Below are 19,998 nucleotides of genomic sequence, written 5' to 3'. Positions count from 1 at the left end.
TAAACAGGTCTAAGACAACAGAGGGACTACTGAACTGTTCCTGATGTTTGTATTGGTAGAAGTGAACTCATAAAACAGAATCAAGAGGTGAATTGTACTACTAAATGCCTGCTTTGTCACAGTTTAGTTATCATTTTATGTTACCATTGCATAAAGTTAGCCTTAGTAAAGCCTTAACAAAGGATATAAATTCAGAGCTCAGTATGAAAATTTCCAAGCATTGAGGTCACAGATAGAAACAGTTATTACAGCTAATCAGTGAGTTTTACCTCTTCAAACCTTACCTGGTTTAGGGTAGACTCAGAAAATGATCAGATTAAAGTCATTTTAACAGTTTTTGTTTGAGAAACGTTCCCCCTCTAGACCTCCCACCATTTTTTTCACTTCTTGTGGAAAGCTAAATTTTTCAGCAAGAGTAGCACTACAGTGGCAGGGACTGAGTGGCACTGCTGAGTGTACATGCTACTGTATGGCACTGGGTAGGCAGATGAGGAGATGAATGTGCACAGTCACTGTTCACATGCTTAGAATATTATAGCCAACTTCAGGAAAACAGACAAAAGGTTTCCTCCTCACCTTCGGACAAATAATCTCATAATATCTTCATAAATGTATGCCAAAATCTCACTTTTTCTGTGTCACTTAGCTGGACTCTGAACCAGTTTTATGGTTTGGTTGAGAATTATTTTGGATCTTTGATAAAGCAAAATCCTCAGGCTTAAAAAATTCTCCTTGGCATCACACTGAAAACCCAGTGTCCTCTGATGCCTGGTTCTTATGTGATCAGGGACACTAATGATAATGACCCTTTGCTGAGTATGCTACTTGTCTAGAGGCCTATGTCAACTACACCACTACATTCAGAGTGGACAGGGACAAACTATTTGTTTGCTCTTCAGGCCCCTTGGGCCCTGTCATATACTATTTGTTCCTGCATTAAGAGGTAGTTTGATTCAGCTGGGCTGACATTTCCTTCAACTCAGTGTATTCCACTCATGCAGTAGCAGCCACCAAAGCATTAAGTGAGGACTTGAGCCCCAGCAACAATCCTTTTAAGGAGCTTTTTTGATTTAAACCCAGGGCTTTTCACATTTTATTGGTTACTCTAGAATTGAAAATGACACTTTTTTTTAAAACTAGCTTTGCTAGTTGATACTCAGGCAACATAGTCTCCTCAAGTTTAATGTGGCTATTCATGAATAACACGAATCAAAACCTTTGACTGTCAGATGATGAACAGATGATCCAATTTCACTTCCTGACACCAGAAGCATCAAATGGTCTCACATTCCTCTCTAGCGCATGAATAAGGAAACTTGATATGTGATTATTTTTCATGACTTTCTTTTCTTTCTGCTTTCATTTTAGTTTTATACCTTATTGTAATAGGACGCCCTTGTGTTTACATCTTCACAGAAGTATTATTTGTTTTTTCCTGATAAAGTTTAACTTACATTTGAAGTGTGTGTTTAATGGGGCAGCCTTCTGCTGAGGAAAAACAGGTAGAAAGTAATCATGACAGTGCAGAGTGGCTCAATATTTTTCTAGTTAATTTTCATTTATTGTTCCTGATTGATCACTTGATTCTTTCAGTGTCACATTAGTGTGATCTCATTCGATGTGATGCAGGAGTTAGTTAGAACGGTAACTTTCCAAATGTGAATCTAAACTACATGTGATACACGCCGAGCATATTTGTATGGCTTTTTTTTTTTTTTTTTTTTTTTCAGTTAGTAACTTATTGACATCTAGAGAAAACAGTATCAAAAGATGGGATTGAAAAGATGACTTTGTTCCAGCTATCAGCATCAGGTTTAATCATAGAGATTTCTATTTATGTGTGAATGAATCTCAAAGACACCCACCTTCTGACCAGGTCTAAATAGGCAGATCTCTTTGTCACAATCTCCCAGGAAATGCCTATGATACAGATTCTGTTCTCTGTTCTGCTCAAACGGTAGCAGGAATCCAAAAGCTGTAGCTCATGACATTATACCTTCTTCCCTGATTTGCTCCAGCTACTTTGGAAATCTAAAATCTATACAGCATTTTAATGTTATGTTAACTATAAGGCTGCTCAGAAACTGATTCTGTAGTTGCAGACCTGATTTCAATTTAAAACTTAAATTTCCGCATACTATTTCTCTACTTATACTCTATTTATAGAGATAAGCTGTATTGGTTTTCCTGTTCTCCAGGTCTTCTATAGACCCAGGACCACAGCTGAGGAAATAGTCTGCCAGGTGTTTCTGTGGGAGGGTACGGGTGAAGCTGCCTTTGAAAACAAGCTCTTAATGTAAATTTAGGAAAGACACTGCAAAGGTAAATATCAGCTGCAGATATGACAGTGTTTTAACTGATTTACTTCTTGTGTACTTTCAGTTGATACACTGAATATTTCTGGGCAGGAAAACAAGTAATTGTCACTTTGGAAATTTGAAAGTATACAAAAATGCAGATAATATAGTCCACGTTTTTTATGAACTAGCTGATTGGTGCCTGGCCATTGTACACAAAGCTAAACTGTTTTCTTCATATTCTATTAGTTTTCTCTTATATAGCACCTTGAAACAAAAGTTAAGACAACACAGATAAAGGGTAAGACAAGTAGACCATTGGATCTGGGAGAAGGCTGAGGGTGCCAAGACAGGGCTGGTAAATAAATTTAGCAGCAAAAAAGAAAAAAACAATGTCTGGATCCGGAAGCCTAGCAAGTTCTCCGCTTGCTGCTCGACCCGTATTTAGCAATTCTGATGTGCTACTGAGCAGACAGCTCAGGCTCAGGACGACTACTCTCCCTCAGTCCCTCTTCAGCAGGCAATGAAAGCAGGCTCCACTTTGAAAATCTTCCCCCATCATGCAAACTGACACAGGCATGCTTTTCAAAAACCCACAGCCAATCTGTTGATCATTACTTATTTACAAAGGCCTTCGGGCAGAAAGTCCTGTAAAAACCATACTTGATACGGTATACACTAGCTTTTTCTGCTTGTGGAAAAAAGTACCCCTAAGGCTACCTCAAACCATCACTTTCTATTGCACATAAAATGTACCGTGTAACACTAAAGTATTTAATATATATGGTATAATATATCTACTGGAAAGGCATTTGTGTAGAAGTATGTTACCCTGTATTTGGTAATTTGATGTTTTGCTGAAGGCTATGACTTGAAAAAGCCTGCACCTAGTACAGAGGACCTGTCATCTCAGTACCCAAGAGCCAATAGAATAAAGAAGTACCCTTAAGCAGCAAAACTTTGACACAGCTTTGAAGCATATGAAAACAGTATAACTCCCCAGAATTATTATTACTCAAGATCAAAGAAATGAGGCATACTTTACATAGCAAACAGGGACAGTGCACTCAGCTCCAAATGTTTTAGCTCTCTCTCTCTCTCTTTCTTTCTCCCTTTTTATTTTTACTTCCCCCAAATTAGGATTTGGTCATGGGGCAATCTCCCACAATTTAAAACTATAAATGGTTAAAACTGTTACTGCTAAATAAGAAGTCTGTCCAAAGGTAAGCAAACTGAAAATGATGATAGGATGACAACTGGCATCATAAAAATGAGAAGCTTGTCTGTATGCTCATTTTATTCCTCCTCATAAGCTGTAAAAAAGCATGTAAATCAGTGTCATATGGGCAAGACTGAGGAAACAAAGGCAAAGAACCTTTAATGATACATTTAACAGAAATAGATGGTCAATATGAAAAAAAGGATTTTGGGTGCATTTTCCTCTGTGAATCAATTTCACTTTCAGTTCTGTGGTCCAGACAGAAATGGAGAAGACTTGTATAAGTTATGCCCTTAACTATATTGCTGTAACAATTAACAAATATGGATGCTCCTTTAAGTGGCCAAACAAAATTTCTAATCTACTGACTAAAATGTAAAGAACAATATTACCTGGATGTATCCAAAATTGTTAAAGGAACAAAATAATGTCAACAATAAAAAAAAAGCATGAATGATTTTATATAAAGAGATATACGTTCATATCATTTCTTTTCCTTTAATTTCTGCAAATGCAGAGCAGCTACTGTTATACATACAACCCAACCCTGAACTGTATGTAAGTGCCTGTTCATATACCTAAGTTTAAGTTTTTTCTGTATATGTATGCAGTGGAAAATCTCCACTACGCTACTTAGTTCTGGATACAATTATGGATTGAGATTCTAGGCTGTCCACTTCAGATATGCAAAATAGAGGAGGAACAGCCTCATTTCAGAAAGCTTCACATCTACTATTTGATCCTGTTCGGACTGACTTGAGCAGCCAAAGGGTAAAGTACAGTAGATAGAATACGCCATATTATTTTAATAGATTCCAATTTCCTATTGCAATTCTAGTTTTAACAACTCTCTTAGAGGAAAACTGTCCAATGGAAGAGAACTACATAGTAATACAAAGATATTACAAGTGTAAAATAATGTACATATAGCAACAGGGGAAAAATATCACTAACGATGATGTTTTCATTACCTACTTTTAGAGTATATACTACCCTTTAAAAAAATCCTTGTATTTCATAATTAACGTGCTTTTAGCCTGAGTAAAACTGCATTTGTTTTTGAACTTTGCTTTGGCAAGCACATGGATTATTAGACTTTTTTTATCAGTCTAAATCAATTAACAGAAATTTGATTTCAATCGACAGGATAAAAGGAAGGTAATATTCAGGTTCATTTTTGATTGTGATGATACATCTCACATATGGCCTTAAGTACAGAAAACAGTACTCAGAGGGAATCCAACAAAAAGAGAATTGCCTAAGGCAAACTAACCACACGAGTTCCTCTGATTGGTTAGTGCTATCATTAGTGCCACTGCTGTTTAAGAACTACACACGGGCAGGACAGGGTGACAGCTAAGACTTTAAAGCCTATGTATTTTTCAAACAGCTTTTCAAACTGTTTTTCATGACAGAATTTTTTTCAGCTCTATCATTAACTGCTGACAAGCTGACAGAATAAATACTTCAGCCTTTCAGAAACCATCTAACAATCTTTTTTTCCACTGCCTCCCCTTATTTTTTGATGTGGGGGGAGGAGAAGAGGAAGAGAAGAAGAAAGGAGATGAAGATATGAGTTTCTTACAGTCTTACCTCATCAGTTTGGGTGAGGAGTTGGGAGAATTTCGCATGCCTCCATTTCGTTGCTTTTTTTTGGGTGACAGTGTTGACGGCTGCTCATCTTCAACTGGAAATATAAGGAACTCATGAGATTAAGCACTGTTCTACATGCCATATGAAATACAAGTGAAGTAGCAAAGAACACACACTCTATGTCCATTCACGCACTGATACTTCATTGCTAACATAGGCCTAACAGTAATAAAAATCAAATACATGTTAGTCAGAGAAATTGGTTTGAAGGAGAAGCAGGTAAGAGTACCAGGGTTTTTGAACAAAGGTGTTCAAATTGATTTCAGACTTCAAAAACATGGGAGGGAACCACAGTCGGGTTATTCTGAGCGTTATTTTTAGTTAATGTGTGCTACAGAAAAGTAGGATTAGTGCTCTGCTATATTTCCAGAAAGATAAAGTACTATTTGCAATACAAACATAACAGCTGCCAGCCTGCTTTTGCTAATGAGCCAGACACCAGTTGGTTCTTGCTGCTCACATGCCAAATAACAGAGTCTTCATGAAGACACGTAAAATATTCAATGCCTTTATGTTCAATGATTCAGTTAGTCAGGACTGTGAGCGCAGCCTGCCATTGTGCACAGATCTCCAGCACAAGTCAGACCTCATCACTCCACCCCTCTCACAAAAAGGGAGTTGTAACAGGATTGAACAGAATGAGGTTGAATGGTAGTGGGGAGACAATACCTGTGTAACAGAGGATGCATACGTTATGCAATCTTTTAATGAGGATGAGGTGCACTTTCAATGACAGATCGATTTCCAGATGTAAAATCACTCACAATTTTGTCAATCATAAACTGTTCTTAGATAACCTAAGCCACAATGTGCGTTGCTTAAACAAATGCAGCTTTCTAAAACCTCCTCTACAAGAATTAACTACCATCATTACTGGTTCAAGATCATTACTGCACTTAATAATCTGCACACAAGGTTTACATTTGCTAGTAAAGGAAATTATGCTTTCTATCTCATATTCACACTAATGCTGAATTATTCTAATGGAAAGAAGGAAAAATAGACTTATTTCCTCCTATTGTTAACTAGAAAATGAACTAGAAGGTAATACAGCTGACATCTAGAAATCTGCTAAAAGGCAAGAGATTAGTAGTAGTAGCAGCAGCTGAATTAAAAGAGCTTAATATACATTAGCAGTGCACAAGCAAAAGCCAGAAAAAAATCAGTTTGCAGTTAACTACATCGGAGGAACACCAAAACTACTGGATATGTGCCACCCTACATTTACCTGAGGACAAATTAGGTAATATTCTTCTCCTTTGGCCCTTTTCTGACAATATTTTATTACAGTCTCTGTTCTAGTCTGTCATGTCTAGTTTTTAGCCATAAAAATTTGTTTTGCCTTTGTCAAAACTAAAGGATTAGGCCCTGAAAAGACAGATGTGCTGTCTTAAGTGACCTGGCACTACCTAACACATCCAGGCAATTGAAGCAAACTATGGCATTTCAAATAAAAACAAAAACAAACAAACAAACAACAACAACAAAAAAACAGCTAAACAAAAAAATGCTCCAAGTAGTTGTGTAAATGGTTGTACATAATATAAGAACAATGACTGCCTTATAATGATTAATTTCACTAATTTAACTTTCTTTTCTTCTCAGGCAGCATTCATAAATACAATAACATCTTCTTCCGATTTGACTTGATTTTAGATGCTTATTGATTATTAGTTTAGCTCTATTCTTTGTTTGGCTGGGAGATAGATAAGCTCATAGAAAATTCCTAAGATTATGTAATTTGAAATTTTCTCTCAGTGACATTTTCTTTCTGGGTTTAAGTTAGATCAATTCACTATTCAGTTTTTTGTAACCAAGACTGTGTGTTTTCAGAATTATTTTGTTTGCAATATATTTTAGTTTCTGATTATAACAAAGATACAATTGATATGTTTCATACTCCTAGTAGTAATAACTCTAAATTTCACTTAATTTTATTGGCTACTGTGGAGCTACAGAAAGATTGTCAATAGATTCAGTATTGTACCCTAAGTATACTGCTATATGATTTTAATATTGTAAGAAATCTATATACCTATCATGACCACCTATCATGCAAAATCTTAGAGGAGTACAACTGTAGATTGTGTTATATCCAATATAACAATATTCAATATCTGTGAACAATAAAAAGTACTAGTATGGAAGACTATCAAGTTTTCAGCTAGTTAAAGACTCATCTAAACCTTTCAAATACTGAATGTAAAACACCAAAAATCTTTTATACTGTAAGGTCCAACATTAATGTTCTCCAGTGCTAACAGTTGATACTATTTCACCACTCAATTACAAAAGATAATCTTGGTACTAATCAGAGTAACCACACATAGATTTCTGCTGTTACTTTGGATACAGCATCTACAGTAAATAATCTCCCTCTTTTGATACATGCTTGTCATATTCAAACTACATTACGCCTGTAAAGTCCAAGGCTCGTGTGGTTCACTAGTTAACACATGTCAGCAAATCTGAGATTTCAATTCATAACTAAAGTAATGCCCTTCATAAGCCATGAGGCCATTTATTTTTATTGCAGTAATGAAAGATAATGTATGTTAATCATATTACATTCAAACAAGATTTTGCTTTTCCATGAAATCTGTACGCAGTTCATAGTGCTTTTGCAGTTTTAAAGATGCAACTCCATCAGAACAAGAGAACAGAATCTATGCAGCTGAAGAATATGAATGGAATGGAGACCGTTATGACTTAGTTCCTAAATGCACTGCAATGATCACTCACTTCTTAGTAATAAGTAGGGTATAAAACATATTTAATGATTATCCTTCAGACAAAATTATATAATTCCTGCATATATGAAGAAATAGATCCAGAAAAATTTTTAGTAAAGTCATAAAATATCATTTCAGTTTCATGGCTTTTGCCTGCATTAATTTAAAAGGGAGTCTTTGATGTGCTTGTTCTTAAGAAAGACAACCACATTTGAATAATGGGCTGTGATATATGACAACTCAACTCTGATATTCTATATTTGACTTAGTGCTTTTCTTACTGAGAATGTGCCCCCATTCTTAGTATATCTGATGTCTTTATGCTACAGAAGTTGTTTTAAAATACAGTCATATTATATTATAGAAACTTTCCTTACCAGCTTTCAGGAAAGTGCAAATAAGTTCAAGAATTGGCCACATTATAGAATTTGAATTCATTCCAGCCTCTGAGTTCTAATAAATTTCAAGAGCTTGTTTTGCACATCCCTAAGTATAAAACTTAACATAGTGCTGTAACAATCCAGTGCTCACTTGTCTATCAGGCACAGAATCTAATAGTCTTCCTGAACTGCAAAACTCGGTGCTAGAAAAATGTCAGGCAAATCTAATGAGGCTTCAGATACTCTGGTTTATGCTGAAGTTTAATTTAAAGTTACGCTGATGTTTTAACATGTTTGCTTATTCTTGAGTAAAGAGAATTCATTATTTCAATGACATAACCTCCAGACAATGTTCCATGAATTGATTTAAGATGTGCTGGTAATTTTAACAGCCTTAATGTGGAGTTGAACATCTGTAACAACACAATACTTGACTTTTATTCTCATTCCATTTTTTAAAGTAAAATAAAGAGAATGTCTTTCAGAAACAGTGGACAAGCTCATAACTTTTTTCTTTTTTTCTTTTTTTTTTTTTTCTAACCACTTTTTAAAATAGATCTGGCTCTTTAACTGTCTCTCTCAGGTCAAGAGAAGACAGCTTATAGACACCATATTTGGACCACCGAAAAGAACTATGATTGGAAATACCATTTATGTTACCAAATGTCACACATGTAAGAGCTGGTAAACTCATTTTGCCCAGAATGTAAGTGCACCAGAGCAAATAAACCATATGAAAGATAAAGCACAAACCACCCAGAAACATTAGTTGACTAGCTATATTGATTAACTTATTAATCACCACATCTGGAGAAACCCACATCTGTAAGCATTTAACAGAGCATTAGTAATGTCATAGTCACATTGAAAACAGACTGCAAAACCATGCACAAACCAATTGGAATTGCTTTATACATCCAACTATGGGGCTACCTACGGAGATCTTGGTTCAACCCAGGCTTTTGGGAGTGGTAGCGATATTTTACAGGCAAGCTGAGTGCCCTTTGCAATCTACAGTACGTAGATTTTCCTTGTTCAACAGAATTCAATAAATTAAGTTGCAGCAGCGAGGGATTGTTGGGTAGGAAGAGGCTCCCTTTACGGTTATTAACAAGTGGAACAGGTTCCAGGGCTCCTTCAGTGGACTTGGGACCAACCAGTGCAATAGTAGCTGTATTCTTGAATTGATATGAGCTTTTTGGGTAACTTGATCTAGCTGCATTCTTTACTTCTAAATAATAAGAAAAAATGTAAATTAATGTCCTTGTATTAAAGATTATTTCAAACCATGAATCAATTTTGACATCATGTGGAATTACAGACCTTATAGCTAAAAGTATCAGTTTCTACAGTTGAAATAAAGATTTATACCTGCAATTTTCTTTACTTTTCCCCTAAAAAAAATATATCTTTTTATAAAAGAATACTTATAAAAGGATTATTCCACAATATTATCATCTTTAAGCAATAATCCCATCCTAGGGTAAGTGTGTTTGAGGCAACTCTTATTTCCCACCTGTTGATAACGGTTTTGAGATTTACTAGCTGTAGAAGATGTTTATTCCCTTAAATGACAGACGAGGCATAATACTCTGTTGCTGTTAAAATAAACAAGGAATAATAGACAGAACACTTCAAAATAGTGCAATCATAGTTATTGAAATAATCCAGTGTTTATGAACCTACATAAAAGTAGTTGGATATTTAGAACTTCTGAGTGCTGTGCATTTCAGATCAGGTATAGAACCCCTGAAAACAGGGCTAATAGGTTTAATTTCTGAAGTATGGATTTGATTTGAAATGGTGATTCTTAATCTTCTAACATATCAAAGTTCACCGAACAAAAAGAGCATTTAATACCTCCAAACATTTTTTGGTACAAATATGCAGCTGTGATCTTCTTCAAATGCTTGTTTCATCATGAATGAGTATATCGAGAAGAAGGTATACTACTGAGCCTGTAAGATCTTCTATTTTCTTCTATTTTGTTACGTATTAAGAGGAAAAGAGATTAAATAGAAAGTAGTTTATGGACTGATAATCTTGCAGCATTATTTGCATATGTCTGAATTGCCTTGAAGTTTCCCTGAAGGACTTTGAATAGGCAACAGCTCAAAACTGTTTAAGCGAGTTGGCATGGGTTTTGGTATTTTTGGGTAGTTTACCGTCAGATAGAAACATTATCTGTTAAATGGGCAGATACATAAATAGCATCCACATGCTTGCTATTTGTATTCAAGCACAAAATCTACCTCTATCAGCAAAATGTAATTATATGTGAACTATAGGAGTTATTTGAATGTACTCTTTAACTAGGTTCCAGTACTTAGTAACAATCTATCCATTCCCACTCAGTGATCTCTGCTTGCCTCTACTATGAGTGATACAGAGAAGAAAATCAGTAAGCGCCAAACCAGAGTCTATCATGGCGTTTCTCTGTCTTTGCTAATATAGAACGTCCAATCCATCTGATGGATTTAAAATCATTCATGGAGAGCATGTATCTGATTAGCAAAACTTCCACACACAAAAAAGCTACGTATTATGTTGGAAATGTGTCTTGAAAATTATCAGCCTTACCTTGGAGTCAGTGTTTTTTGGTCAAATCTTGTACTTCTATCTTTGCTTTCCCTCCACTGAAACAATTTTCAGGTGATAAAATATATCTGCATAGACTATCTCCCTACACAACCCACTGGTCAAGCACATACTCATACAATTTAAAACATACCCATTCCGTTCTATTTCAGTTCTAATAACACTGGAAATATTCTATATGTACCTACTTGCCTGCATCAAGCATTTTTACAAACACTAGAAGACTAAAACCTATTAATAATGTTTATCACCACTTCAATAAAATTGTTTAAGAAAACATCATCCTCTTACAATCATTTTTGGAATTCAGTAAGCGGTCATTTCACATATCAGATCCAATTATCAAACACTAAACTTCCATAGCAGCGTATGTCTTACGGCATACTCCATATAGATATAAGCAAGCTTTCCCAAGATTGCGAGAGTTCTCCATTCCTCTAATACAATTACATATTTTTAACCTTTGGTGAGTAAAATTGGTTGCTTTTATTCTAAACAGTTTGTGTCAAACACATCGGGATACACATGGAAATACATGTGTAAGCAGAGATGCAATTTTGAACACACATATAACTGTGTTCTTAGATTAAGAAGTATTGTATAACTAAGAGAGAAATATAAGCCAGCACTGTCACTTCTCAGACACATAATATAACATGCAGAACTTAAAACACTTGTGATTTAAGCGTACTCCGTTGTTCAGCAAAAGCATTTTACTTTTATAAAGTTTTTTTAAAATCTGATATCATTCTTGTATTGCTATGTGGGCTCAATTCCATCGAAAACATATTTGCAAAACAGAGGTTGCTCTTAATTATATGGAACTGAATACATCCTTACAGACTGTCACTGCCTCATGAGGTTTGGCAACCAAACTGTTTGGATTGGGGTAATCTGTTATACCACTATGCAATTTTAAACCAGAAGTTCCACATCCATGAGGGTCCACTTCCAAGTATGTGATGAGTTTAGCATCAGCAAGCCTACTGGAAAAGAGCTATTTTCTTGTCACAGTTAAATTAGGTTTTCTTTATCTAATATGATATAAGCAATTATTTTCAAGGAAAATGGTTGCAGGATGAGTGTTCTGCCTGCATTGTACACATTTCCACAGTCTGTAAGAACTATTCAGGACATTCATCATGTACCCAAATGGTATTATTATTCTTAATTAAGAATCATGGCATTTATTGGTCATTTTGAGAGCAAATGAATAGCTTACTGAGAATAGCAAACAATAAGGAAGTAGATAAGAGTAGTAATTTAAGAAATTCCATGTTTTCTGTATTATTTCTAACTGCAGTCTGGGTGAACATTCAAGGTATTTTGGCAAATACTGTTCAGAACTTGATAAAAAACCCTGTCAACATTAGACAGGTAAAAAGTATCGCCTTTATAATGTGAGATATGAATGGGATTTAGCTAAAGGTAGTCTGAAGCTACGTACATTCTTACCCTTTCCCTTGACCCTCAACAATTTCCCTTTAAGCTCAATGAATATATGCTTGCTTACAGAATGTATTAGGGAATCGTGACAGTTTCTATTTCTATATATTTTATTTATTCTAATGAAGGTAATTTGAAATGCAATCTGGAACTCCCCGAACATTTTTTAAAACAACCAATGCAGTTAATCTAATGCCTATGGCAATCTCTATTTATTCTTTATAAGCATACACTTGCCACAACTTAAAACCAGGCTGAGCTTTAATTTAAATGCAACGAGGCAGAATACCAGTGCAGTGATTTCAACAAAATGGCTGAAACTGGCTTCAGCATGATTTGCCTGGAAGGGAAGTTGAAAATGTGTTTTAAAGGAGAAAAAATATATCCCATCCAAAACCAGACATTCTAAACAACCACCACCAATACCCACCACTCCATTCCTCCCCCAGCTCTATCAGCTGCTGGGCTTTCAGCGCCTCTTTCGCCAGACACTAACACAGTGTTTTCCTTCATAGTCAGCCATCAGCCAGAGCTGTCACTTGCAGATACTTCATTTTTGTTTCAGCCTAATTCATACTGCACCCTCTTAATCTCTGCAGTGAGTAATGCCATGTCCCTCTGCAGATACGCCAGATCCAGCACTAGAAGCACAGAGAGTGCTTTTAACTATTGGACTATCATCATTTGAAGAAAGATTTTATTTCTCCTTCCTCCCCCCAGCATCACTGTTCTTTCTCCTAAGCATCCTCCCAGCTGCCCTCCAAAGGAGCAATCACTGCTCTGCAATGTGGCTTGTCTTCCACAAAGCCCAGCTTTCACGTGGTGGGTGAAGACTAGCTGCAGCTCTGCATTACTCAATGCAAATAATCAATATGCTGATTGAGCTTTAGGCTACCAGAGATCTTTCAATGGGAGCGACAGCAAGCCTGACTTCCCTCTTTCAATGACAAGCCTGTTTAGACTTTGCTACCTACCACTTTGTGAATCAGGCAACTGAAAATACCCACAGCAATTTCTCCAAACTGTCAGCGATTGCTGTGATTCCACCCAGCACCCCCTGAACAAGACAACAGATTAACCATTAGGCTAGATATGTTGAAAATATACAGCTTCAACCTTTCCCCAGCTAGCTCAGAGCGATGTATAGATGATTATTTCAACCGTCAGCTGCCGCATAGACTTAAACCCCTGCACAATAACTCCTGGATTCATCTGCCCCTTGTCAAACTTGCACAGCTTTAGTTTGAGCATACATAGTGTGGCAGTTTCACTGCGGATCTAGAATAATCCAGACGGCTGCTGTCTCTTTGTTAACAGGAAGCTAAACTGATGAGTTTGTAATGCATTTCTTATCAAAGGTAGCTTCAGAAAAGAAAATGTGCCCCATCAGTTTTGGTTGGATTTTAGCAGACTATCCAAATATGGTTTAATCAGAACACATCTAGACAAAAATAATATTATTAATCTTCTTTAAAAATCACTTTATAACAATGAATTATTTTTGAGATATAAATTTATAAGTACTACTGGATTTTTTTTTTAATTGTGGTAAGAGATATAATGAAATATTTGACTAGAAATAAAAAAACACTGCACTGGACCAGTGCAGTGGTGCTTGACGAGATACAAGAACATTAATTTTAGAAATCACAGAGCAGTGTTTGGTGTCTGAAATAGTAATTCAAATGAAAGAAGATTGCGTTTTTGGTTTATATATGCACTGCAAACTCAGGGAACGTCATTACATTGCTTTGTTTTGTTTCCTTTTTCATACAAGAGAAACAGATATGCTGCACATCTATACATTTTAGTACCATGAGAAAAGCAGGAGAGGCTCACTGACGAGACACACTGTAGCTGCAGTGTGCCATCTAAAGCAGGTAAGAAAACATCAAGATCCAAGATCGTCAAGGATGCATCATTTCAGAAAAAATTACACATACTTAATGGTGCTTACATGAGACATTCTTTGAAACAGCACAGACCAATAAAGCCTCTTTTTGTTATTATTTAGTTTTTGTTGTCCCAGGCTTCTATCTTTTGGCTAAATGCTGTTAACACTCATAAAATACCAAATGAATTGCTCTACTTTGGTCTTTTTTTTTTTTTTTTGGTTGTTTGTGTGCTCGTGCATGTTGGTTTTCTCTTTTTTTTTTTTTTAAATCTATTATTAATACAAAATTTAATCAGTGCCTTTCAGTCTTTCTTATTCTCATCACACAAAATGTATTGAAACAGGTATAGATTTCTTTCTCATCCTTGTTTTTACCTGAATGTTGTAAAAAAAATACTTAAGACAAAATGCAGATTGCTGCTAGAATGGATTTGCCTATGCATTCTAGATGGCTTCTCTGATATTGTGCTAGACTCTGACAAAGTAAGTTAAACTTTCAGGGTCACATAAATATATAGAATGAAAGAGAAACTGCAGAGGTGGTTACAAACCCTGCAAACTTTTAACTCAATTTTTTTGATAAAAAAAAGCTCAGGCTATATATGGTTTTATAGTACTTGCAGCATTAAATTTATTTCTAAGGGTAGAGCAACCCCTTAAGGTTAGTGTAGAACTTTGATTTCCCTTTGCTCTTCCAGTTTAATTCAGGAGCATAGATACTTAGAACATTTTCCAGGGGTACCAGTTGTTACCATTTCTCTATTATTATGACTTCAGCAACTGAAGACTCCAGTTAAGGCTGCTCAAATTGTGGCTGATCTAAAGTCTGCTGAAGTCAAGAGAAACTCTTATATTAATTTAAGTGGACTTTGGATCAGGAGTTATTCACATCTCATGCTTCAGGGCAAAAGTCAATAAAATGGGACAGGAAGAAAGTACTTCCCATACATACACTATTTCATAATTGGCTTGGACACTTTAGAGAAGAAAGGCTTCAAATTTCATGGGCCTAGCATATTGTTCCTATAGAGAAGTATATATGAAGAGCAGTGCTGTTTGCATGTAAAAACCATCTTCCCTTTCCTAGTAGTGTACACAGTAGAAAAAAAGCCGCTTTATCTCATTTCTAATTAAATCCTAACTTAGATTAAGTCATAATTCTACTGAACATTTTCTGTTTCCAATTTCAGTATTCTGTCATACATTTTTCTCGATTTTTAAGTCCTTTGTTCTCCACTGTCTTTTCAATTTATGGCACATTCTGCAATTGTTTATGGAAGCCATTACATTGTCACTGGCAAACTGTCAAATTAAAAGCCACTGAAATAAAAAAAATAAATAAAAAATCCATGCACTTCTTCACTGTCCATTTAGTTACCAATTGACTTCTCCACATATTGCAACCACACAGAATACTATTTGGGATCGGGGTGAAGAAAGAGAGACATGTCTATACTGCAGGAGTCAAAACTGAACTCTATCTGCATTCAGGGTAGGTCTGTTTTCCAAATAAAAACCAAACTAAAAGCAAATGAGTTTGTCTTTTGAGTGTGTACTTTGAAGAAAACTCATCAGTATAAATATTCTCCCTGTTAAATTTAAAGTTCTTTTAGTCCATTTTGACAAGCTGTTTTGCTGTCTGAACACCGAGGAAGGAAAACAGCAAAAAATGTTATCCCTGTGTCTGAAATAAGAGCTGTTCAAGCCCTTGCGTGCCCTACCCTGTCACGACCAGCCTGGAACTCCATTTTAGAGCTCCAGCTGCTGCATCTAGCAGAAGTATAGAAAGATTGGTCAAAGCCACCTTTTAACTTTTTAAATAGAAGATCTGATAGCCTCATGACTACAAGCAGAGGACTGGGAATCTACTGGCTTCAAATTTAGTTCATCCACTGACCTGTTACACAGCCTATGGTTTCTTGCTTACAGTCAGTGTCCTCTTAAAAGTATTGTTCACTCATAGCTCTTGCTAAGACTCAAGTGGCTAAATTATCTGAAAATTTTGCTGACAATCACTCATATCCACAGATCTGCCCCGCATAGCTTGAGGTCGCTGTTCGGAAAATACATTTCATAAAAAACATACAACATGCATGCAATAGGTGTATATTGCTATTAGTGTTTAGTTTGTATTGCTGTTTTGTTCTAATTAGACAAGACTCTTACACCTCAAATAACTATAACATCTTTTTTCTTTACTTATAAAATAAGGAAACAAAACAACCAAACAAAAAGAACAGTGTCTTTTAAAGGATTTCACTATGAGCGGTCCTTTGACCATTCCCCAAGGCATGACATGTAAAAGCAAAAGGTGTCCTCTGGGGGAGCTTCTTAAGAGTAGTATCACACAGCAAACAGTATTGTTAACATTTTCCACACCCATAGTTCTAAATCCAGTGCACTTTCATCAGCTATCGTTGTCTTAGTACACAGCAATCCAGTGTACTGCCTCAGAGAGGATTTCAACATCACAGGTGAAGGACACAGAGGTAGAAGCTGCAGCAAGAGCAGCAGTAGGCTATGATTATGTCCTTCTGTCAAACTGTGGAAGGAATCTGTCCTGCTGCTACTAAATAGAAGCTTCCACTTAGTTACTGAATAAACTCAGCCCACTTAGTCACTGCTAAATCCATAAGTTTTAAACCTTGTTATAAAGAAAATCAGAATACCAAAGACCAACATTTCGTCTATTTATAATTTCCATCAGCTCAACTGTATTCAGTGGAAAAATGTAAAACAGATAAAAATAACTTAGAAGAAAAAAAAAGAAAAAAAAAAAAATCACAGGAGACCCTGCTGATTGGTCTGTTCCTTGGGATTAGAAATCCTGTATTTCCTGAAGAGACAGCATTCCATAGGAGGAGAGTGTGCATAGAAAAGAATAGTTATATGCTTGCTTAATCTACAAATCTGAACAAGTTCTTGTTGCAAATGTTTCCTTCCTGAGAGCTTCAGGAAGTTCAGATTTCACCATGCAGATATCTAATTAGAATTACTAATTTGCTATCCAGTTCAATTTATCTCTACATCTTAAAAACACACACTTCCACTGTGACTCCAGCTTACATATCCTGAAGCTTTAAACTGAAACAACTTTTCATTAGCCTGCTCACGACAAGTTCAAAAATACATTTTTGATGAAGATGTTTTCATCAACTCACTTCCTGAAAAAAGTACATGAGGTCCCCTTGCCCATTTCCCTGTCAGCACAACACTGCTGAGTGAAGGAGAGATTTGCATAAACTTCTTATAAAGATAGGGGACTGTATTCTTAACTTCTAAGATGATCCTCAAGTTCTTCTTCTGCTTCCTTGTGAGTTGTCTTAGTTCTGAAATACACAATTTATGGGAAATCGCTTCGGTGATTTTCGTTCCCTTTGCTTCTAAGTGGGCTTTTTATTTGTTTGTATTAATTAGGTTAACTTGTCACTGGTAAATTATATTTCTGTTCCCCTATAAACATAGCTACCATTGAATTTTTTTTCCCTTCTGGCAGTTGTTTACCCTAAACAAAAGGGTGTAGAAGTGCTTTTGTCTCTGAAGAACTACTGGAATCTTGACATTTAATTCTGCCTTTCTTATCATCAGCCTTATCTGACTTTCATCCACATCAGTGGAAAAACTTCAATTTATTAAATGTTAATAGGATCAGACTCAGTGATCCCCAAGACTCTTTCAGGTTCAGCTGTAATTTTCCTTTGGGATGGAGATCTTCACACTACTGTTACCTGTAAGCTCATAATATTGCTTTCATATGTTTAACTATGCATGTGTATGTAGAAGTTGGCTTCATATGCATACGCTTACACTGTATATACCTATTCAAGTACATCCATATACAATGGATGCAAGCCATATGAAATAGTATACTTTTTTCTTTACATAATATTATTTCTTTAAAAAAAAAGTATTAAAAAGTTATTGGAGAGGTTTCCTTCACTACTTATTTCTGAGCTCACAGCACCATCTGCTGGTTACATTGAGTTTTCTCCAAATATACGAAAAAGCGTAGAACAGCATTTCTAGGCAGCTGTTATAAATAGGTATTGTATTAACAGAAGACAGATTTTTAGCACGCTGCTTGCAGTTTAACAATACTCCATTAATGAAAGTATGGCTTTCATAAAAACAGGGAACGTTAATAGCTGACAAACCAATTTTCATATGCAAAGTACTGTAAGTCACAGGGTAAACATCCAAATTAATCAAATAGATTCAACCTACTGTATTAAAAGCCTATTTTTTATATATGATGTTTTTATCATTTACTTATTAAAGTTTAATATCGTCCATGACATTAAGAAACCAAATTTTTTTTCCTAAATGCTCCCTATTTTAGGAAATGCTTAGGAATTACTTTACTTCAGTGTCGTAAAGCCCTGTTCATCTCTGAACAAACGTATCTTGAAAAATCCATTATTGCATGGTAAATATATCAATATAATAATACACAAGATACATCTACCTAATATTAAATCTATAAAAATTAGAAAAAAGAAAGCAAGATGTGAAATAGAAGTAGAATATATGTAGGTTGCTCCAAAAGTAATGCCTCTCATTTACTCCCATAAAAAAATACAACAAATGAAAAGAGCACAATAATACTAGTTGATGGAACAAATTATCAGCTACAAAACACTATTTTTCAACATAGTCACCATCATTAGTTATGCATTTTTGCCAACAATGAACAAGAGCCTGCATGCTGTGCTTGTAAAAACCTGCACCAGTGAAAGTGACCACTGTTTCACAGCTGCAATGGAAAGTGTTGCCCATGCACTCCATCTTTCATCAGCCTGAACAGATGGAAATCAGAAGGCACCAAATCCAGACTATACAGCGAGTGTGACTGGATAGTGCAGCTATGATTATCAATGAGCTCCATGGTCTTCAAACTGGGATGAGTCCAGTGCAGCATCTGATGATCAGACTCATATGTGAATGATCCAAATCTTTTATTACAAGTTCCCATATCTCTTATATACAAGTTTTCTTTTTCTAGCTTTCCCATCCATCCCTTCATCTTTCCTATCCACCTTTACATGTCAACAGAGCATTCCACAAACACTCTTCAACTGTTCATGCGTGCACTTATCCAATCAGAGCCATGAGATGTTATTTCTTCTAGAGGTGTTTTTGATTCTCACTCTGTTTAAATTGCTTCACAGCTGCTGCCGTGAACAGTTTTTCTTGTATTCCCACAATAGAGTTGCAAAAGAAAAGTTCCCTTTTTCTCTGGCCTGACTCTGGAAGTTGGAACCTTCAGCTTAGTCAGTGCTTTAATATAGTGGTCAGAGCTGATGACTTGTCTGTGTTCCAGGAATGTTTAAAGGGTCACAGAATCACTGAACCATAGAATGGCTTGGGTTGCAGAAAACCAGAAGGATCACCCAAGTTCCAACTTCCCAGCCACAGGCAAGGATGCTAACTAACAGATCAAGTACAAGAACAGGCTCCCCAGGGCCCCATCCAACCTGGCCTTGAATACCTCCACAGGTGGGGCATCCACACCTGTGGATGGGCAACCTATTCCAGCACCTCATCACCCTCCCAGTGAAAAATTTCTCCGTGACATCTAATTTAAATTTTCTCCTCTTTAGTTCAAAATGATTCCCCCTTGTCCTATCACTATTTACCTGTGTAAAAAGTTGCTTTCCCTCCTGTTTATAATTTTAATTACTGGAAGTCATAATGAGGTCTCCCTACCTTCTCTTCTCCAAACTGAAGAAGCTCAACTCCTTCATTCTGTCTTCACAGGAGAGGTGCTCCAGCCCCCTGA

General features: G+C 36.0%; 1 protein-coding gene across 1 annotated transcript in view; it reads right to left on the bottom strand.

The window, feature by feature from the left end:
- KCNMA1 (potassium calcium-activated channel subfamily M alpha 1) overlaps positions 1-19,998 on the bottom strand; it is a gene marked incomplete at both ends in the record, with an annotated part of 433,608 nt that overhangs the window by 54,275 nt on the left and 359,335 nt on the right. The window contains one exon of the mRNA XM_079535276.1: positions 5,110-5,203. Within this exon, the coding sequence (XP_079391402.1) occupies positions 5,110-5,203 (94 nt within the window). The remainder of the gene's footprint in view (positions 1-5,109; positions 5,204-19,998) is intronic.

The sequence above is a fragment of the Tetrao urogallus genome (genome assembly GCF_951394365.1).
Source record: "Tetrao urogallus genome assembly, chromosome: 5".
Taxonomy (NCBI): Eukaryota; Metazoa; Chordata; class Aves; order Galliformes; family Phasianidae; genus Tetrao; species Tetrao urogallus.
Note: the sequence above shows the minus strand (reverse complement) of the source record. Positions and strands in the feature narration are given on the sequence as shown.